Genomic DNA, 18,118 nt, shown 5'->3' on the forward strand with positions numbered 1-18,118 from the left:
ATATAGAAAATTGTACATTTTCATTCATATCACTATTTAGAAGGATATTACAAAATTATCAATTGTAATTATTGTTAATAATTGTTGAATTTATGCTATAATTTTACAGTATAAAATGACATTTAAAACGAGAACAAATACATTTAAAATGACATCATTACAAATAAATATTTTAATTCTAGCACCATCCAGAGTTACGCACATTCGATTATATAAAGCTTTATTTGCATAAATTGATTCATTTTGATTTAAAGATTCAAATACAAAAACATTTGTAAGAGCATTAGTACTTATCTGGCATAGACTTATTGTGATTACATTGTTTTGTTGTTGTTTTTTTAATTATACTATTCACCTGTAGTGTCTTGCCTTAAAACACACTTTATTTATGTATGAACATTATAAAGGAATAAAATTAATAAAATGAAATATAATGGTGTGACAAATTGTGTCTTACTCTTCACAAAAACAAAACAAAACAAAAAAACCCACACTAAACACTTCACATTTTTCACTGCAACACGTTTAATTGAGACAGTGCATCGTTCTGAACACCAAAACATAAAATTCACTAATAAATAGCTGAAATAAATATATTTAAATAACATTACAATTTTAAATAAAACCGTGAACAGTCAGATTTACTTGGATGCTGTCTTTAAGACAAAACGTTATTGGGTAGTTGGTGTGAGATAAATAACTTGGTAAATGCTATAAATAGCTTCATCGTGATCATATCTGTGAAGAGCTGACGATGTGGTTCAGCACTCGGTTGATGGTGATGGTGCGAATCTGAAAGCCTTTCAGGACTTTACAGAGCTTTAGGCGTCTCTCGAAGGAGTTTTCGTTGTGCGCGGAGATCTGCAGAGCAAACCGAAGCATGAGTTTATATTTGTTGTTTATATTTCCATGTAAAAACACTATATAAGGAATAAAACATGGGGTAGGGTGGTTAATAAATAATATTGTTAGTAAATATGAATAAATATAAATATTAATTTCACTTTGTGTACTCTGCCTTACCTGAACCTGAGCACCATCCAGAAGCATGGAAGAAAAGCAGTCCTGAAACAAAATTATTGTCATAACGCCGTACTAAGAAAGCAATTTTGCTTCAGCTAAATGATTTTAATCAGAGTCATGGCTAAATATTTAACAACATACAATGAACCATTTGGGAAATGTTATATTCTATTGACTTCCTTTTCCTTTGCATAAAACAAGAGCACAATAGCTATAAACGGCTAAAATAAGTTCTTAATGCTATGCAAATATAACATAGCGATAGTGGACTAGGTAATTCAGCAAATATTTTCATTTGAAGAGTTTTGCTTCTAAAAACAAATAAGGGTGGAAACAGTAACTCTTTTGTCAAATATTTGCTCATTTGATACCAGTTTGTGCTGAATTTCAACAGGAGGAGTCACTGGTTGGCTAAGTAAGCTAGCTAGCAACAATTCTGTGGTAACTTTAGCTAGCAAGAACTAATTGCTTCTGTTGAACTATTTACTAGCTTGCTAATCAGGTAGGTATTTTTATTTGCTCGTTAAACAACATAAGACAGATAATTTATCATTCTTATAAGAAGTATTTTAGCTGTTTGGCTCATACCTGCATGAGGTTCTCTATGCTTCTGAGCACTGACTGTTCCAGGATTCGATCTGGATCACGGTAAGATTTAAAGGTTGACCAGTAATATCGAAGATCTTCCAAAACACTCTGCAGACATTCATCCTGTGGTGCAAAAGTGTGATTACACAAGAGAAACACACATCACAGTACTATTTTAAACGTTTTCTGCTATTAATCAACTACCTGGCCAGTAACTACAAGTTAGCCGAATGAGCTAGCTACTTCGGCTGTGAGAAAAATGAGGTAGTTCATTTTAACCAAACAGAAGTATGAGAGTGAAAATTGGCTTAAGACAAGACTTGAGTTTGTAAAAATGAGGACTTGATAGGAGTGTGCTCTTTTTTGTTAATGCTGAGTACTTGCTTGCAAACTAGCTAGCTACCTACCCAGGTGACTAATCTGTCACAATAGCTAGCTGTGTATTAAATAGCCTTCAGAGTAAACTAATGATGCGATGTATAGGTATAGTTAAAGGAGTTCAATCAAAAACTGTTCCATTTCGGGTTGTTTTTCCATGGGTTCACCCGTCATTTTGGATGCAGTGACTCTTGGGTAAGTTTAGCTATGGAAGTCTACAGTGACCTCCAAGGGCTTATCTGACCAACTAAAGTTGATATTAGCAATTTATTAGAAAGTATCATTTATAGGAAGCAATAGAGAAGGAGAGTGAGAAAATAATGAGGGAATGCCAACAAGGGTGTGTATAACACTATCAGAATGGATGTGATTCAGATTGAATGTAAAGAGCGTACCTCATCGAAAGTGAAGTCGGTGCCTTCCAAGCACATCAGGTTCTGTTGGATGAATGGTAGAAAGGAATTAAGTCATTTGTTCTTAGCGAATGTGCTGTAATTACTGTAATCCCAAAATTGTGGCCAGTAATTATAACACGGTTTGATAACTAGCTACAACACCCTGCCTCCAAAATCATTCGATTTCTATTCTATTAAATTATTAAATAATTCTATTAAATAATAAAGTTTGTCCTGAACCACACAACCAAAAGTTCCTATTAAAGCCAGACTTCTGTAAGTATGGATGTAGCCATGAACATTTGAGCTTAAGACCATTTAATAATGAATAATCAAATGTCATTTCAGACAAACTTTTGACTTTTATGAAAGTAACACTCACTAGAAACCGCACACAGTGCATCATGGGTATTGCGTTTGTGTAGTGAACAGAGTGTGGTTTTGGGACACAGTAAGTTGGCTCACCAGCGGCGTGCACGCGGACAGCGTCTTCGTGCTGGCTGTCAGCTCAGCGCTTTGCTCCGTGCAGTTTAATCCTCTGAACAGCTGATCCTGTACCGGAAACAACAAAATACACCTACATTTATCACTATGCTCATTTACTTACGCCCCTCTTCCCAGCTCGAATATCATCTACATACAATCTCGAGCGCATTCGTCACGTTCCGCAGAAGCGCGCGACCCAGACCCCGGCACGCGTCCCTGGAGAGGTGCACGGGCTCGCTGCGCGCTCCCGCGGGCCCGGCCGAGCACACCGCAGACAGCATTGACAGCAACAAACCTGCAAAGATTTCAACAGAAAGACTAAATGGCAGTCAGTAAATAAGAAAGTAGGTAATACATAAATAAATAAATAAATAAACTAACAAACAAATAAGAAAGTAAGTAAATAAGAAATCAATTAAATAATAAAGGAGATAAATAAATAAGAAAGTAGGTACATAATTAAATTAGATAGTAAGTAAATAAATAAAGCAAGCAATTAAATAAGTAAGTAAATAAGATAGTAACTAAATAAGTAAATAAAAAAGTAAGTAAATAAGATAGTAACTAAATAAGTAAATAAAAAAGTAAGTAAATAAGAAAGTAAGTAACAACATAAGTAAATAAGAAAGCAAGTAACAAAATAAGTAAATAAAAAAGTAAGTAAATAAGAAAGTAAGTAAGAAAATAAGTAAATAAGAAAGTAGTTAAATAAATAAATAATATGGTAAGTAAATAAGAATGTAGATAAATAAGTAAGTAAGAAAATAAGTAAATATGGAAGTAAGTAAATAAGTAAGTAAGTAAATATGAAGGTAGGTAATTAAGACTGTAAGTAAGTAAGCAAGAAAGTAAGTAAATAAGTTAAAAAAAACAAATAAACAAACAGCATACTAACTGTGATTACATTAATTTCATAAGCAAACTAAATTAAACATAAGAGGCTACACACTATCTGTTATTGTTATGTAGCATTATTACATAAAATTGAAAGCATATAGTCTTAAAACAATAAAACAATACAATTAAGCCAAAATAATTTAACAAAAAGATTAATTTATAGTTAAAAATCAGGAAAGAAGCAATAAAAGTAAAAGAAATTGTGTATATTACTAAGCAAATAAGTAACTCATATTTACATATATTAATAGATAATTTAATAATTAACTTGTAAGTTGTAAATATGGAAACAAATAAAGATATATATTTGTGCAAAAAGCTAAATTTGATAATAGAATACTACTACTGCTACTTCTACTACTACTACTACTACTAATAATAATAATAATAATAATAATAATAATAATAATAATAAAATAATAATAATAATAAGGAGAAGAAGAAGAAGTAGTAGTTGTTATTGTAAAAAAATTAATGTTACAGAATATCTATGTAAAAAAAAAAAAAAAAAAAACTATTGCTGCCCTGTGCTACTTACACGGATAGATGGTCTTCAACATGGCTGCAGGTGTTTCTAAATTCTAATGCCATGTTTCATTCCAACCTGTATATATATATAAGTGTGTGGGTTTACTTTTCACAGGGGCTTTCCTCTTACACTATGTTAATATTATCACAAATGAAACTCTTTATCTTTCACACAAACACACACACAAGGGTTTTATTGTTGTAATTTCCAATGAAAATGGCTACAGTGGTGTGTGGCGGAGGGAATTAACGCTCTTACATGCTTTCGGCTTGAGTTCACACGTGCAGGTACGCCTGAAGAACCGCTTCCTGTTTCTGAGGTGGAGTGTGTGGCAGGCCTGTGCATTCCTCAAGAGCGCTCTCACCACAGTTTATTTCTTTTTCACTGATTTGTATTTTACTTCCTCACAAAAACGTGGCCCAGTTTTCAGCAACATTTCGGTTAAGCCTGTGTGCGATGAGAGAAAAATGCATATACAGTAGGAGCTACCTAGTACTTGGATTCCACAAGGTGTAAAATGGAAACTGGTTAGCAACAATACTCCACTAGGTTGTGGCATTAAAGCAATACTTGATCGGTATTAAGGGGACAGTGTTTGCTGGGAAATCATCTCCCACATCATTACATCACCAGCAGCCAGAACCGTGTCCACAAGGCAGGTTGGGTCCATGAATTCGCCATTCATGCCAAATTCTGACCCTACCATCTGCAAAAATTGAGATTTATCAATTATACAGTCCAGTTTGCTGCCCACTTTAGCCTCAGATTCCTGTTCTTGGCTGACAGGAGTGGTACCAGATGTAGTCTTCTGCTATTGTAGCCCGTCCACCTCAAGGTTCGATGTGTTGTGTGTTTGTGATGCTTTTCTGCTCACCACGGTTGTAAAGCGTAGCTATTTGAATTACCGTGGCCTTCCTGTCAGCTTGACCAAGTCAGACATCAACAGTGCTGTGCACTGTTAGCCCAGATTTAATATCTACTTAACAATTTAATTATAACATACTTAAATTATTTAAGTTTGAGTGCATTACTATAAAAACGTAAGTAGATTCTACAAATTTTTAGACATATTTCAGTGTGTGAATAATTTTAAGTTAAATGGATTAAAATTATTAAGTTTTTGTCCTGACCACACCTCCCCATTGGTTAGCTGGCCATTTTCTTGTGGTTGCAAGTGAATTCGAGGAGCTGTTGATGAGTGGTTAGAAAGTATATTTTTGCCAGTTTTTATTGTTTCTATTTTCCATTGAGAGGCTGTATGTGAGTAATAAAAAATATAATTTAAACAATTTTGGACGTTTTCTCCCGCTTGAACTTGAACCAGGCGAGTTCAGGGGACATTTTTTCGTCTGTTAATTTTAACTGTGAAAAATATTGTTTAAAACCATTTCGGATGTTTTCTCCCGCTTGAACCCCTGCCACGTGAGTTCAGCAGACATTTTTTCGTCTGTTAATTTTTATTGTTTTTTTCCCCATGCTCAACCTGGGAAGTAAGCTGGCACCCAAAATTCAATCTTTGAAAAATCAGCTGACAGTAAAATGGCCTCCGGATTGTTCTACTACTGTTCCACTAACAAGTGTTTAATTTGTAATGTTGAAGTGCATGTTTTATGATATTGGCACTGATTTTGTGGTTTGATTCAATTCTTATTTGCAATGTTCCTATTTTATAGAAATTAGAAATTTATTTTATTTATATATACAGTGGTACAATACTGCTGTCTAGTGAACATTTCATGTGAATAGCCACATTGGAAATATATTTACTGAAACAAATGTTGATACGTCCAATACTTATTTCCCTCACTGTGTGCGTGTGTGTGTGTGTGTATATATATATATATATATATATATATATATATGTATATATATATGTGTGTGTATATATATATATATATATATATATATATATATATATATATATATATATATATATATATATATATATATATATAATGCTTTTTTCAGCTACAATGCAAAAAAGAGAAACTTTGTAACATTGCACTTTTAGAATAACATGTTTACGGACAAGTTTCCTCCCACTAATAGTTCAGAAGACTACATCTTTAGGATTTTTTTTTTCTTTAAAATTTGGCAAATAATTTCACAGAATTTTCTTGAATTTTCTTGTATTGTATTTTCAAATGAAAATATTTCAGTTGAAATAAAAAAAAAATTTTACTTTTGGTATTTTCTTGCTTTTTTATATAATTTAATGAATTTAAAGGTTACTTAATTTAACTTAAGAAACTAAGTTTGCGGTATGACAAATGAAATAATATGTATAATTGTGTTTATTAAATTGTTTCTAAACATATGTTAGTTGTCAAGATACATAATATTTTGAGGAATGACTCCTTGACCTCGATCTTGACCCCAGAACTCCTTAGCTCTTAGTGTAAGATACTGACGGACCACGAAGTTGAGGGATTATAGGGACTACCCCTCTGAGAATTCATTAACCTGGTATTTTGACATTACCTCACTGTATAGTGAGGATCTGTGAGTAAGCATTTGTAAAACTGTCAACACTATGGTTCTGGCTACATACAGTAGTCAGTAGTCATGTGCTTCCCTAAGGACATTACTAACCTTTTATCAAACATGACGTGTGTTTCACTTTAGAATACAAACGAGGAGCAGAAATACCCCCCAAAAGAAAAAAACTGTGTATTATGTAAAGTTTGAAATCACAGGATGTGAAAACTTTATTTAAAAAAAAAAAAAAAGTATCTCAGCCCAAGCATTCTTGTTTGTATGTCAGATGTCAGGCATTCTCAAAAACAGAAAGAAACAAAGAAATTAAAACTTGCAAAAGGGAAGCACACATGAATGATTCAACACAGCACTCTCCACATGATCTAACACTAAATAATAAACAGAATTAAACAGTGTTTTTATAGAACAAGGAAAAATATATAACAAAACAAAGAAAAAATATATCATTCTATTATTATTATTATTATTATTATTATTATTATTATTATTATTATGGTGAATATGGTGAAAAGAGAGGTTTATTTAGCATCTATGAAGGTAATCTCCAGCTTTGTAACAATCAGCAGGTTTTCCACCATGGGAAAATCTTCAGGAGAGAGGAGTTCACGTTTTCTGGTTTCCGAGTAACATGACAAGCTTATCAAGAAAAGGAAAAAAAATAGCGGCTGTTGAGAGTATATAGCTGCTATAATGTAAGTTATAACAGGAACTAAGTTGTTTCATGGACGTTCCCATTGGTATTAAGGGGCCCAATGGGTGAGAAATGAGAAAACATTCCCCATACTGTTATACCACCACCCAAACCAACAGCAGCCTGAACACCACAGCAAGCACTAAAATTAATCAACACCTTCTGAACAAGCAGAATCGAGAATTCGAAGCTGTGGTATGTTATGTAATGTTTGTAAAAAAAAAATAAAATAAAATAAAATAAAAGAACCACATCAGAGAAGAGAAATGTCTGCAAGTACATTATTTATTGATCATTTTTATTCGTTAGCATATCTGATTCCACACTTCCGAGCTTCCTGTCCGTAAAACCTGTCGCACATCTGAAAAATAAAGTTCTTACAATTCGACATATAATAGTTCATGATGAACATGAAAGCTAAATACTAACCACGTCATCAGATCTGCTCATCTGAGTCTTCATGTTTCAATTTCATACAAAGATTTCTCACACTGCTAGGAAATGGATTTTTCTAGGTTTCACATAACATATTCTTGAATAATAATGGATCCGATTTCATGGAACATTTTGTTTAAGTTATTGTGTTAAAACGGTTTATAGACTTTTGAACCATAACCTTTCTTTTACTTACGAGCTTTTCTATAATGAAATCATTTATCTTTTACCTACTAAACTGTAGCTATACTAAAGCGATAGCTACATGTCACTTTAGCTAGTCTTCCCAATATGATCTTGCTTTAAGAAACAATGATGTTGGACAATGGAAAAAAAGATGTTGGCCAATAGAAAATTAGCTCTTCCATTAAAAAAAAAAACCACACTAACCAATTTAAAGTAAAGTTACAAATAGTTAAACTTCATGGCTAGGAATAAGGTAAGCGCTCACAGCTCATTTTACGACTTCGAAGAAAATAATTCAGGTGTTTGCGGTCATCTGTTGGTTATTGGTTATTTTGTTACATCATTTCTTTTTTATTTACTTAGCTAATCTCCTGTTCTCCTTCTTTATTGGAATGTAAGCTAGCTTTAGTTCTATGGTTACATTTACACCTGACGGCAGTTAAATCTTTAGCTATGCGGACACTTATTAATTCAAGAAAAGGCTTGCTGTAATTCGTAAGAATTTTTTTTGTTGTTGTTGCAAGAAATGGCTGTAATAACCTTTATATGCTTGTGTTTAGTTGAGATTAAATTAAAGTTTACGGTAAAGGACAAGGTAAGTGCTCTTGCACAAATCATATACGATCCAGAGATAATGTTAAGTGTTAACATTTTTTCTAGGGTTGCTTCAACATCGGAATGTAACCTTGCTCTAGCCACATTAGCACACATTAGCAAATGGAGGCTGTTTAGTAGCAATCAAAAAAGCTTTAATCTTTAATAGGAATGTTGCTTAATATCATCAAGAGAATCAAAAACTTGCTTCGGTTATATTTACACGCAATGGCAGTTAGACTTTGAGCAGAAATCTTGCTGACACTGTTGTGGCAACAACTTTTAGTTTTGGTAACAAAATTGCGGTTAAAGTTGTGGTTAGTGCAAGTTCGCATGGAGGACAAGTTTAGTGTCCCTAAATAATTAACACAAAATTTTCTGTGGTGATGTGTAGTTTGGTTATTGGTTATTAGTTATTATGCCATTCTGTCTTGTATTCAGGGTCATTCAATGATTCTGGATAGAAACAAATGCTTCAAATGTTTTAAAATTTACCCAGTAGATCTCTTTACCCTGCTTCAGTATTGGAATATAATCTTGTGTTACCTACTTTAGCAAATAAAGCTTATTAGCAAACAAAGAATGCTATAAGCTAGAATTAAGCTGTCTCATAAATTAATGTCTAATAACATTTAGATTTGTTTAGAGCAGGGGTGGGCAATCTTATCCGGAAAGGGCTGGTGTGGGTGCAGGTTTTCATTCCAACCAAGCAGGAGGCATAACTATTTAATCAATTGATCTTGGCTTTCAATAGATTCAGGTGTGGCTTTGCTTGTTGGAATAAAAACCTACACCCACACCAGCCCTTTCCGGATAAGATTGCCCACCCCTGGTTTAGCGTCTCGGTTACAATCTGAGAGTAAACAACGTCCTTAAATACACAGATTTAATGATTTTCACTTATTTAATTGCCAATAATGGGTAAACTGTAATATATATATATATATATATATATATATATATATATATATATATATATATATATATATATATATATATAATCATCTTCAAACGCATTTTAATGTTAAGAGACAACATTTAATGCTCCACCATTTAACAAAGTGTTCTGCGATGCCTTTGGGTGACTAAACCAAGGATTATGGCAAAAATTTTAAGACTATACGTTATTTCTAACGGAAGGCGGTTAAACCATTGCTAATACAGCTGCAAATTTGCTTGCACAGAAAAAAAAAAAAAGAAGCTTGCTATAATCCTCATTCTGTACTTTTGTGTGGGATTCAATAGTTATAGAACTATAAATGTAATGCTAAAGTGATTTTATAATTATAAAAAGTGATAGAATTATAACCAAAACGATAGCTAGGGAATTAAAGAATTATAACCACAACTCCATAATTGTAGAGTTATAACTACAATGCCAGAATTGTAGAATTCTAACTGCAATTATAACTACCTAATTATAGAATTATAACTCTAATTATAAAATAGTGAGCGTTACAAGTACAACTACAATTAGAAGTCAATAATGATAGAACTACACCTATAAAATAATAAAATTAGAGAGGTATAATGCTAGAGTTAAAGAATTATAGCTATAATTACAGAATAGCTAGACTTATGGAATTACTATATAACTATAATTATAGAATAGCTAGAATGATAAACAATCTAACTATAAAATTACAAAAATATAACTATATTGACATAATAACTAGAATTAGAACTAGAATTAGAACTCTATAATTAGAATTTGATCCTTTATCTGTGGGATTTTCATAACAAATGTATGGAATCTGCACAAGCCAGATCTTCTCTAAAGTGAATTGTATATGATATTGAACAAATTCGCTGCAGAATGCACCTTACACTCGTACAGCTTAACAATATCTAGTAACGCTGATCCATTTTATACTATATATAGATTTTAGGTTTTATGCCCCACATGAGCGTGCAAGTCTTACACCAAGGACCTGTACATTCCTTACTGCTTTAGTGTGGGCATGCATGAAAGCTCACGGCATGACTGATTGACACTGAACACATCCACATGAAGCTTGGAACACATGAAAAGAGACACGCGCGTCTAGTTAAGCTGAGATGCGAGCGCTATCACAACATTGTCGAACGACCTTGAACTGCTCCAGAGGGTCAGGAGGTCACAGGGAGCAGGCGCCTTTTCTTTTGGACATGTGTCTCTGCTGACTGTGCGTATGCCTGAGGGAAAAGGAACAATAAATAAATGGACTTTGTCAATAGTGATTGGCATTAAGATTCAATTTTCTTTGAGTTGATTCTTTTAAGTGAATCAAATTTTAGTTCAGTTTTGATTCAACTTGATTTCACACAAAAGTACACCATATACTACATATTATACTGTTAAAATAATAATAAAACTAAATAAATAAATAAATAAATAAATAAATAAATAAATAAATAAATAAAGAGAGGCTTTCTGACCTGGTCAGGTCTTCCACATCCACCAGCATTGCGTCCTGTTCCATATGAAGCTCGTCTCTCAGGAGCAGCAGCTGCACAAGCTCCTCATTTAGGCCTGCAGGAGAAATCATAAAAATATACACACACTATCATCATGGACTGAACTTTGACCTTGCTCTAGTTATCAAAGGCAACATAGAATACAAATATGATGACCTTCTGATCTCTACAGTGTGTTTCTTGATTTCTTGCAAAGTGACATACTACTACTACTACTACTACTACTACTACACTACTTTACCAGTATAAGGTTAATAGAAATCTAAATATGTCCTATAGATTAATATACTCTATGTTCTGTTTTTAAAAAATGAAGCAAAGCGGCTAAAAAAAAAATCTGTCTCGGTATGATGCTGTAAGATGACTGGGGCTTAAATAATGTATTCCTGGATGAATTAATATTTGAGTGTAAGGTGTTGATAATGTAAATTGATAGAACCTTTGCTGAGCTCTAGATTGTTGTGTGTGAACTTTGACCTCACCTTGTATCTGTGAGTGGAGGTCATTGGTGATGACCTGTAACTGACCCAGACTCATGTCTCTCAGGTCCATGGGCCTCAGACTCCTCTTCATTAGACTCTCGCTGATGTGTGGCATGTGAGGCAACTGCGGCAACACCCCATGGATACATTGTTAGACAGTAATTATTATTATTATTATTATTATTATTATTATTATTATTATTATTATCATCATCATCATCATCATCATATACAGTGCATCCGGAAAGTATTCACAGCGCTTCACTTTCTCCACATTTTGTTATGTTACAGCCTTATTCCAAAATGGATTAAATTCATTATTTTCCTCAAAATTCTACAAACAATATCCCATAATGACAAAGTGAAAGATGTTTGTTGGAAATCTTTGCAAATTTATTAAAAATTAAAAGCAAAAAAAAAAAAAAAAAAAAAAGCACATGTACATAAGTATTCACAGCCTTTGCTCAATACTTTGCTGAAGCACCCTTGGCACCAATTACAGCCTCAAGTCTTTTTGAGTATGATGCTACAAGCTTGGCACACCTATTTTTGGACAGTTTCTCCCATTCTTCTTTGCAGGACCTCTCAAGCTCCATCAGGCTGGATGGACAACCATTTTCAGATCTCTCCAGAGATGTTCAATCAGGTTCAAGTCTGGGCCACTCAAGGACATTCACAGAGTTGTCCTGTAGCCACTCCTTTGTTATCTTGGCTGTGTGCTTAGGGTCGTTGTCCTGTTGGAAGATAAACCTTCACCCCAGTCTGAGGTCCAGAGTGCTCTGGAGCAGGTTTTCATCAAGGATGTCTCTATACTGTATTCATTGTATCTGTATTCATCTTTCCCTCGATCCTGACGAGTCTCCCAGTTCCTGCCGCTGAAACACATCCCCACAGCATGATGCAGCCACCACCATGCTTCACTGTAGGGATGGTATTGGCCAGGTGATGACTGGTGCCTGGTTTCCTCCAGACATGACGCTTGCTATTCAGGCCGAAGAGTTCAATCTTTGTTCAATCTTTGGTCTGAGAGTCCTTCAGGTGCCTTTTGGCAAACTCCAGGCGGGCTGTCATGTGCCTTTTACTGAGTGGCTTCCATCTGGCCACTCTACCATACAGGCCTGATTGGTGGAGTGCTACAGAGATGGTTGTTCTTCTGGAAGGTTCTCCTCTCTCCACAGAGACATGATGGAGCTCTGTCAGAGTGACCATCGCGAATTTACCACAGGTGGACTCCAATCAAGTTGTAGAAACATCTCAAGGATAATCAGTGGAAACAGGATGCACCTGAGCTCAATTTTGAGTGTCATGGCAAAGGCTGTGCATACTTATGTACATGTGCTTTTTTTGTTTTTTATTTTTAATAAATTTGCAAAGATTTCAAACAAACTTCTTTCACGTTGTCATTATGGGATATTGTTTGTAGAATGTTGAGGAAAATAATGAATTTAATCCATTTGGAAATAAGGCTGTAACATAACACAATGTGGAAAAAGTGAAGTGCTGTGAATACTTTCTGGATGCACTGTATATATGTATATTGATAACCATCAATGGTGGAAACTATTTCTGCATAACAAGTATCAGTTAATACTTATCAATACATGTCTATGCTAATGGATATTTAAAACTGAAAGCAGAAGTGTATAAGTGGTGTAACTCTCTATTGTGAATAATTTCCTTTCTCTCGAGAAAGGTATGCTTTGAGTCATGCTAGATTAAAAAAAAAAAATTATGAATTCTCTCATTCATAACAAATGGTACTGTTGGGAAGGCCCCATTTTTCTACCAATAAAAAGCCACAGCGTTAGGATTCGGGACTGCCCTTGACGGTGCACTTTTATCAGATCAGATCAGATCAAACCCTGAGTAGTGTTAAAGAGAATAGTGTTAAAACCCTGCTTTTAAAGTGGGATTTTGTCACTAGGGCCTCATGGTGTCAAATGAATCATGTAACACATAGAAGCCACAAGCAGAGTTTCTTGATCGTCATTTCCCACATTAAATCATATACGTTTCTGTGTTCTTGTGTACTATCTTCCACTGCCTTCCAATTCTGAAAAATCCAAGTACCAAGAAATATCAGAAAAACCCGAAGTGCTCGAGTTTCAATTTCATTTCTATTGCCACGGTCAGCATCTGAACACACCAAATGTCCATGTGTGTGTGTGTGTGTGTGTGTGTGTGTGTGTGTGTGTCACTGACCAGATCGGCCACCGGAGACCTGCGGTGTAGCTGCACATGTCTCTCCACCTCCACCTGCATGCGTGCCATGGGCCGAGCCAGAGCCAGAGCCCCGCGTGCTTCCTCCTCAAGCCGCCGCTGCAGCCGCCAAAACTCCCCGTCCTCTTCCTCCTCCTCACAAGTGTCCCGGTCCGAGAGAGACGAGCTCTGTTTACTCTACACAGAAAATTAAATCAGAAAAGATCAAAATTACTGCCGTACAGTTGGTCTACCCAGGACAACACATTTACATATACAGTATAGAGCCTACATTGGCTCATAGGCTTGTTTTTATAATCAATATATATATATATATATATATTTAAAAAATCCTTTTTATTGTCCAATAATTTTGCACTTTTAGCAGTATATAAAACATTTTTATTTAAAATTCCAAAAAAATTTTTTTAAGAATGATTACTGGTTTCCACATCCCGTATGAAGCTATGGCTAAAGCAGTCAGAAAAAAAGAAGACCAATAACAATGTCCATTACTGGCGTAGGGAAGGACATACATGGACTCTAGTCAGTCAAATTTAGCTTTCAATGTAAAGTCAACATCAACAAATTAATCCGTGCTGTATTCCTTAGAAGACAGTAGTGCCATCCCATAATGCACTGCTGTATAACTCCCCTACTGAAAAAAACCCCAAAACAATAGAAACCATCACAGAAATTCTAATGCTCTCCACTACAAATACCATTACAAACCATCAGCAGTTAACCATTAAAACCGTTACCAAATGGTTTCCATTACATAGTAGGGCATTTTAACCACGTAGGTCCTTAATGGTATTCACTAGATAATATACTTAACATGCCACCATTAGAAGGTAACAAATTACCAGTAGAGTAATAGTCCCACAAGGACTATTACAATTTCCATTAAAGCCAATACAATTCGCATTATAACCATTAAAACCATTACAAATTATCTGAGGGTTTGTTTTTTTTCAGCAGGGTCTATGTTCTGTATATAGTGGTATTTAAAAAGCAGGTACCACAGGAGACAAGGGTGTGTCAAGGCTCGTCTCTGTCCTGCTGTCCTCAGCATCACTGTCCTTATCACTGCTGCTGTCATTCACAAAGCACACCTGGAGGTTCACACTGTTCTGAAACCTACACCAGGATGAAAACAAAATCATATATACACTGTATATCTGAAAACGTTTAATTGATGTTTTCAGATATCAGATTAATTGACTATTATTATTATTATTTCTCCATATGGAATCATATGTTGTGGATGGAAGACGTTCTGTAGTCCATGGTATAGATATTTCTTTAGATTATGTAATGATTCCTGATAAAATATGAACTGTTTTCTCAGTTTTCCAAGAACATGATGGGAATTTTTTTTTTTTTAATTTTCATAATTTCTCACAGAGGCTTTGACATTGAGATTTTCTTAATATATCATGTTTTATCCATACAACTATGTCATACATGCAAATGGTGCTTTTAAACAATTTCCTACCAAAACAACATTTGAGGTGAATTTAAACAATAACCCCTCAAAATGTGTTTTTTAATTCATTTTTTTAAACTATACGCTAACACGTCAGAAATTTAATTTCTTGATGGCTAACTTGACTGTTCCCATAGAAATGAATTACTCCATTGAAGTACGGGGGGGAATCTACGAGGTATTAAAACGTTTAGTTATGTGAAATGTCGATAAGACTGGGATGGAAAAATGTTCTTGGAAAAAAATGTCATTTATTACACGTGTATTATTTTGTAATATTTGATAGCAAAATATTGTATTTTCTAGATAATTGTTTAGTTATAGATGAATAAAGCTCTGCTGTGGCCTCTTGTGGTGAAAAGAAGGAAAAGAGTTTTAAAAAATGATAAATTCTGAAGAAACAGATTATATAGTTGTAATTTTAGTTATTCTTTAATCTCTTACAACCACTTCAGTAATAAATAACGCGAGTCTTTGTATCAAACTTGCTTTCATTAAGAATTTAACCAACGTGAGGTATGTTTATGAGGTATTTATCCAATTGAACCAAACCTGGCATTAAAGATGCCGTTTCTAATTTTAAAAGTGACCCCAGTCTTCTAATACTCATAATTACATAGACTATATGAGTATTCACGGTTATGAACAGTTATTCATAGTTATTTAGAATAACTGTGATTTGCAACACCGCCATGCAATGGATGTCATTCGTTTCTTTCGTTTAGGCTTCCATTTGCAATTTTACAGCCCAGAAAAAAAAAAACCTATCAACTTTGTGTCTTTTCTGTTATTGGTAATCCATAAGATATGCTGTTTTTTTTCCTTTCCAAAAAAGGTGGTCTGGGGTTGGTTAAGAAGAAAGGAAGGTGATTTAAATTGCAGTTTGCATTGCAGGCAGCAGAGGGCTGTAAAAATGACAAACTGCTCCTTTAAGACACATGAAGAAGAAGATAATAACAGCAAGTAGCAGATACATATTACATAATCAGAGCATATACACAATACAAACCGTGGGGACGAGCAGCTGTTGCCGGCGAAGAAAACAGGCCCGTCGTCATAGAAACTGCCGAGGGCCAGTTTCTGTCTGATGGACTCCCTCTCGATCCTTTGGGCCTGGATACGTCATTCATTAAAATATGCAAATGTAAACGTATTGAACTGTTTGGGAAATAAAATTTTAACCCTGTACCTGAAATCAGCCAAAGCTTGTTTAGTCAATCATTTGCCCTGGAGTTATAAGGTTAATTTAGCTGTCGATTTCAACCAAAACCTATGTTATAGCAGGTTTACGTTATATATACGCCATTTCCTCATCTATCTCTCTTTTTTCTTTCTTTTGAATTTATTAAGACATTTAGCTTGTCACGTTGCCAAGAAACTGAAAAGAAAAGCCTAAACTCCTGAAGACTTTTCTTGCAGATGGTTTCCATCCCTTTAATATTAGCCTGTGGAGCGTCTGCCATACTAGTCTCTTTTTAAAATTCTTACTATAGAAACAATAACGTATTAGGACTACTGTCAGAGCTGCTGTTATAGAAAATTGTGTCAAAAACCTTCCGACCAATCAGAATCCAGATTTCAACAGCGCTGTGCAATGATTTTAATTATTTCTTTATTTTTTTTAAAATAGCCAGGCATGACCACATTCACAAATTGATGTTCCTAATGGTTCTTCATTATCATCCATATAACTGCAACTGTTTCAGTATAATTCTGCTTTCAAATTTTGGGCGTCGACGCCTCAGTGGGCGGGGCAGACTAATTCCAAATTGCCTGAGTATTGTCTCTAAGATGGCTGCCCCAATTGTGTTCATTTTATAGATTACAGTAAGTCCCACACCAACTACTGGACATGGACATGACTTCAGGCAGACATAAACAGGAATGCTCATTATGTCATGACAATATTGTCCGTCCCTAAAAACACATCACGCCCGGCCTTTTCTTGTGTTTTGGCTCGGACCTGGTGGAGTTAGCCTGCCATGAATAAGCGCAATTACAGGGCGGCTTCTGATCTGTGATGTAACACCATCAGTCAGTCACGCTTTCTGGCACATTCTATGAGTGAGCTACCGGCTAACAGCTAATCAGGTACTGTTATTCTGATAAAACTCCAGGATCATGAGGACGAGATCAGAAAACAGCTACCAAAAGCCTAATTCGAGGTCACCTTTAGCACAATTATCTAAAACACCCTAAATGTACCAATTCTACCCAAGCATCATGCACATTATAAGGATTTTAATAAGTCAATGGAATACAGAGAGAAATCTAAGGATAAAATAAAAAATAGTAATGGCACCCAGCTAAGGCACCTAAATACATCAAAACTAGACACACATCATAGTCTGTAACCATCATCTGGGGATTGAAAAATGTCTCACCTGGTAAACACATTTCTCCTGATGCACCATCGTTCAGCGCATGGCCGAGTGAAGCAGCAGCCACCCTGCTTTCCACTGCAGTGTGTGAGAGAGGCTTCCTGAAGACACACACACACACACGCGCACACACACACACACATACACACACACACACACACACACACAGTGATGGGAGGAGGAAGAGTGATATTACTCCCAGGCACTCAGGCAGAGAGAGAGAGAGAGAGAGAGAGAGAGAGAGAGAGAGAGAAAGAGCGTGAGAGAATGAGTAACCCTAGAAGACATGAAGACTGTTCCCAAATCCATTTGTGTAAGGGTGACATATGTTAGGGATAACTTTGGGGGTGTGCTGTTATAGGAAAATAATCAACCACCGAGTGCTGTGATAAAGTGGTGTTACTTTTAG

At 35.0% G+C, this 18,118-nt stretch overlaps 2 protein-coding genes across 2 annotated transcripts; both read right to left on the minus strand.

Annotated features, from left to right (window-relative positions):
• Positions 1 to 267: 267 nt before the first annotated feature.
• Positions 268 to 3,151, minus strand: zmp:0000001127 (interleukin-12 subunit alpha). The gene is made up of 6 exons (XM_017472329.3): positions 3,026 to 3,151; positions 2,850 to 2,936; positions 2,385 to 2,426; positions 1,612 to 1,734; positions 1,024 to 1,065; positions 268 to 861 (listed from the first exon to the last, which is right to left on the minus strand). Exons 1-6 carry the CDS (start codon positions 3,149 to 3,151, stop codon positions 733 to 735), a joined length of 549 nt encoding a protein of 182 aa, XP_017327818.1. The 3' UTR covers positions 268 to 732.
• A 6,556-nt stretch (positions 3,152 to 9,707) lies between these two features.
• Positions 9,708 to 17,859, minus strand: zgc:153615 (SCHIP-1 domain-containing protein). Its single transcript, XM_017471211.3, has 7 exons — positions 17,713 to 17,859; positions 16,338 to 16,441; positions 14,862 to 14,979; positions 13,843 to 14,037; positions 11,641 to 11,764; positions 11,120 to 11,213; positions 9,708 to 10,876 (listed from the first exon to the last, which is right to left on the minus strand). Exons 1-7 carry the CDS (start codon positions 17,740 to 17,742, stop codon positions 10,819 to 10,821), a joined length of 723 nt encoding a protein of 240 aa, XP_017326700.1. The 5' UTR covers positions 17,743 to 17,859; the 3' UTR covers positions 9,708 to 10,818.
• Between the last annotated feature and the right edge of the window lie 259 nt (positions 17,860 to 18,118).

Source organism: Ictalurus punctatus, chromosome 7 (assembly GCF_001660625.3).
Source record: "Ictalurus punctatus breed USDA103 chromosome 7, Coco_2.0, whole genome shotgun sequence".
NCBI lineage: Eukaryota > Metazoa > Chordata > Actinopteri > Siluriformes > Ictaluridae > Ictalurus > Ictalurus punctatus.

Bases quoted from the DNA above. Each gene is read 5' to 3' on its own strand.
- zgc:153615 (XM_017471211.3), bottom strand. From the start codon at position 17,742: ATGGTGCATCAGGAGAAATGTGTTTACCAG. The intron at 16,442-17,712 runs GTGAGACATTTT...TGACGTATCCAG, and splicing joins AGGAGAAATGTGTTTACCAG to GCCCAAAGGATCGAGAGGGA. The intron at 11,214-11,640 runs GTGAGGTCAAAG...TTTCTCCTGCAG, and splicing joins CCTCCACTCACAGATACAAG to GCCTAAATGAGGAGCTTGTG.
- zmp:0000001127 (XM_017472329.3), bottom strand. From the start codon at position 3,151: ATGCTGTCTGCGGTGTGCTCGGCCGGGCCCGCGGGAGCGCGCAGCGAG. The intron at 2,427-2,849 runs GTGAGCCAACTT...TTCATCCAACAG, and splicing joins TGTCCGCGTGCACGCCGCTG to AACCTGATGTGCTTGGAAGG. The intron at 1,735-2,384 runs GTACGCTCTTTA...TTTGCACCACAG, and splicing joins CCGACTTCACTTTCGATGAG to GATGAATGTCTGCAGAGTGT.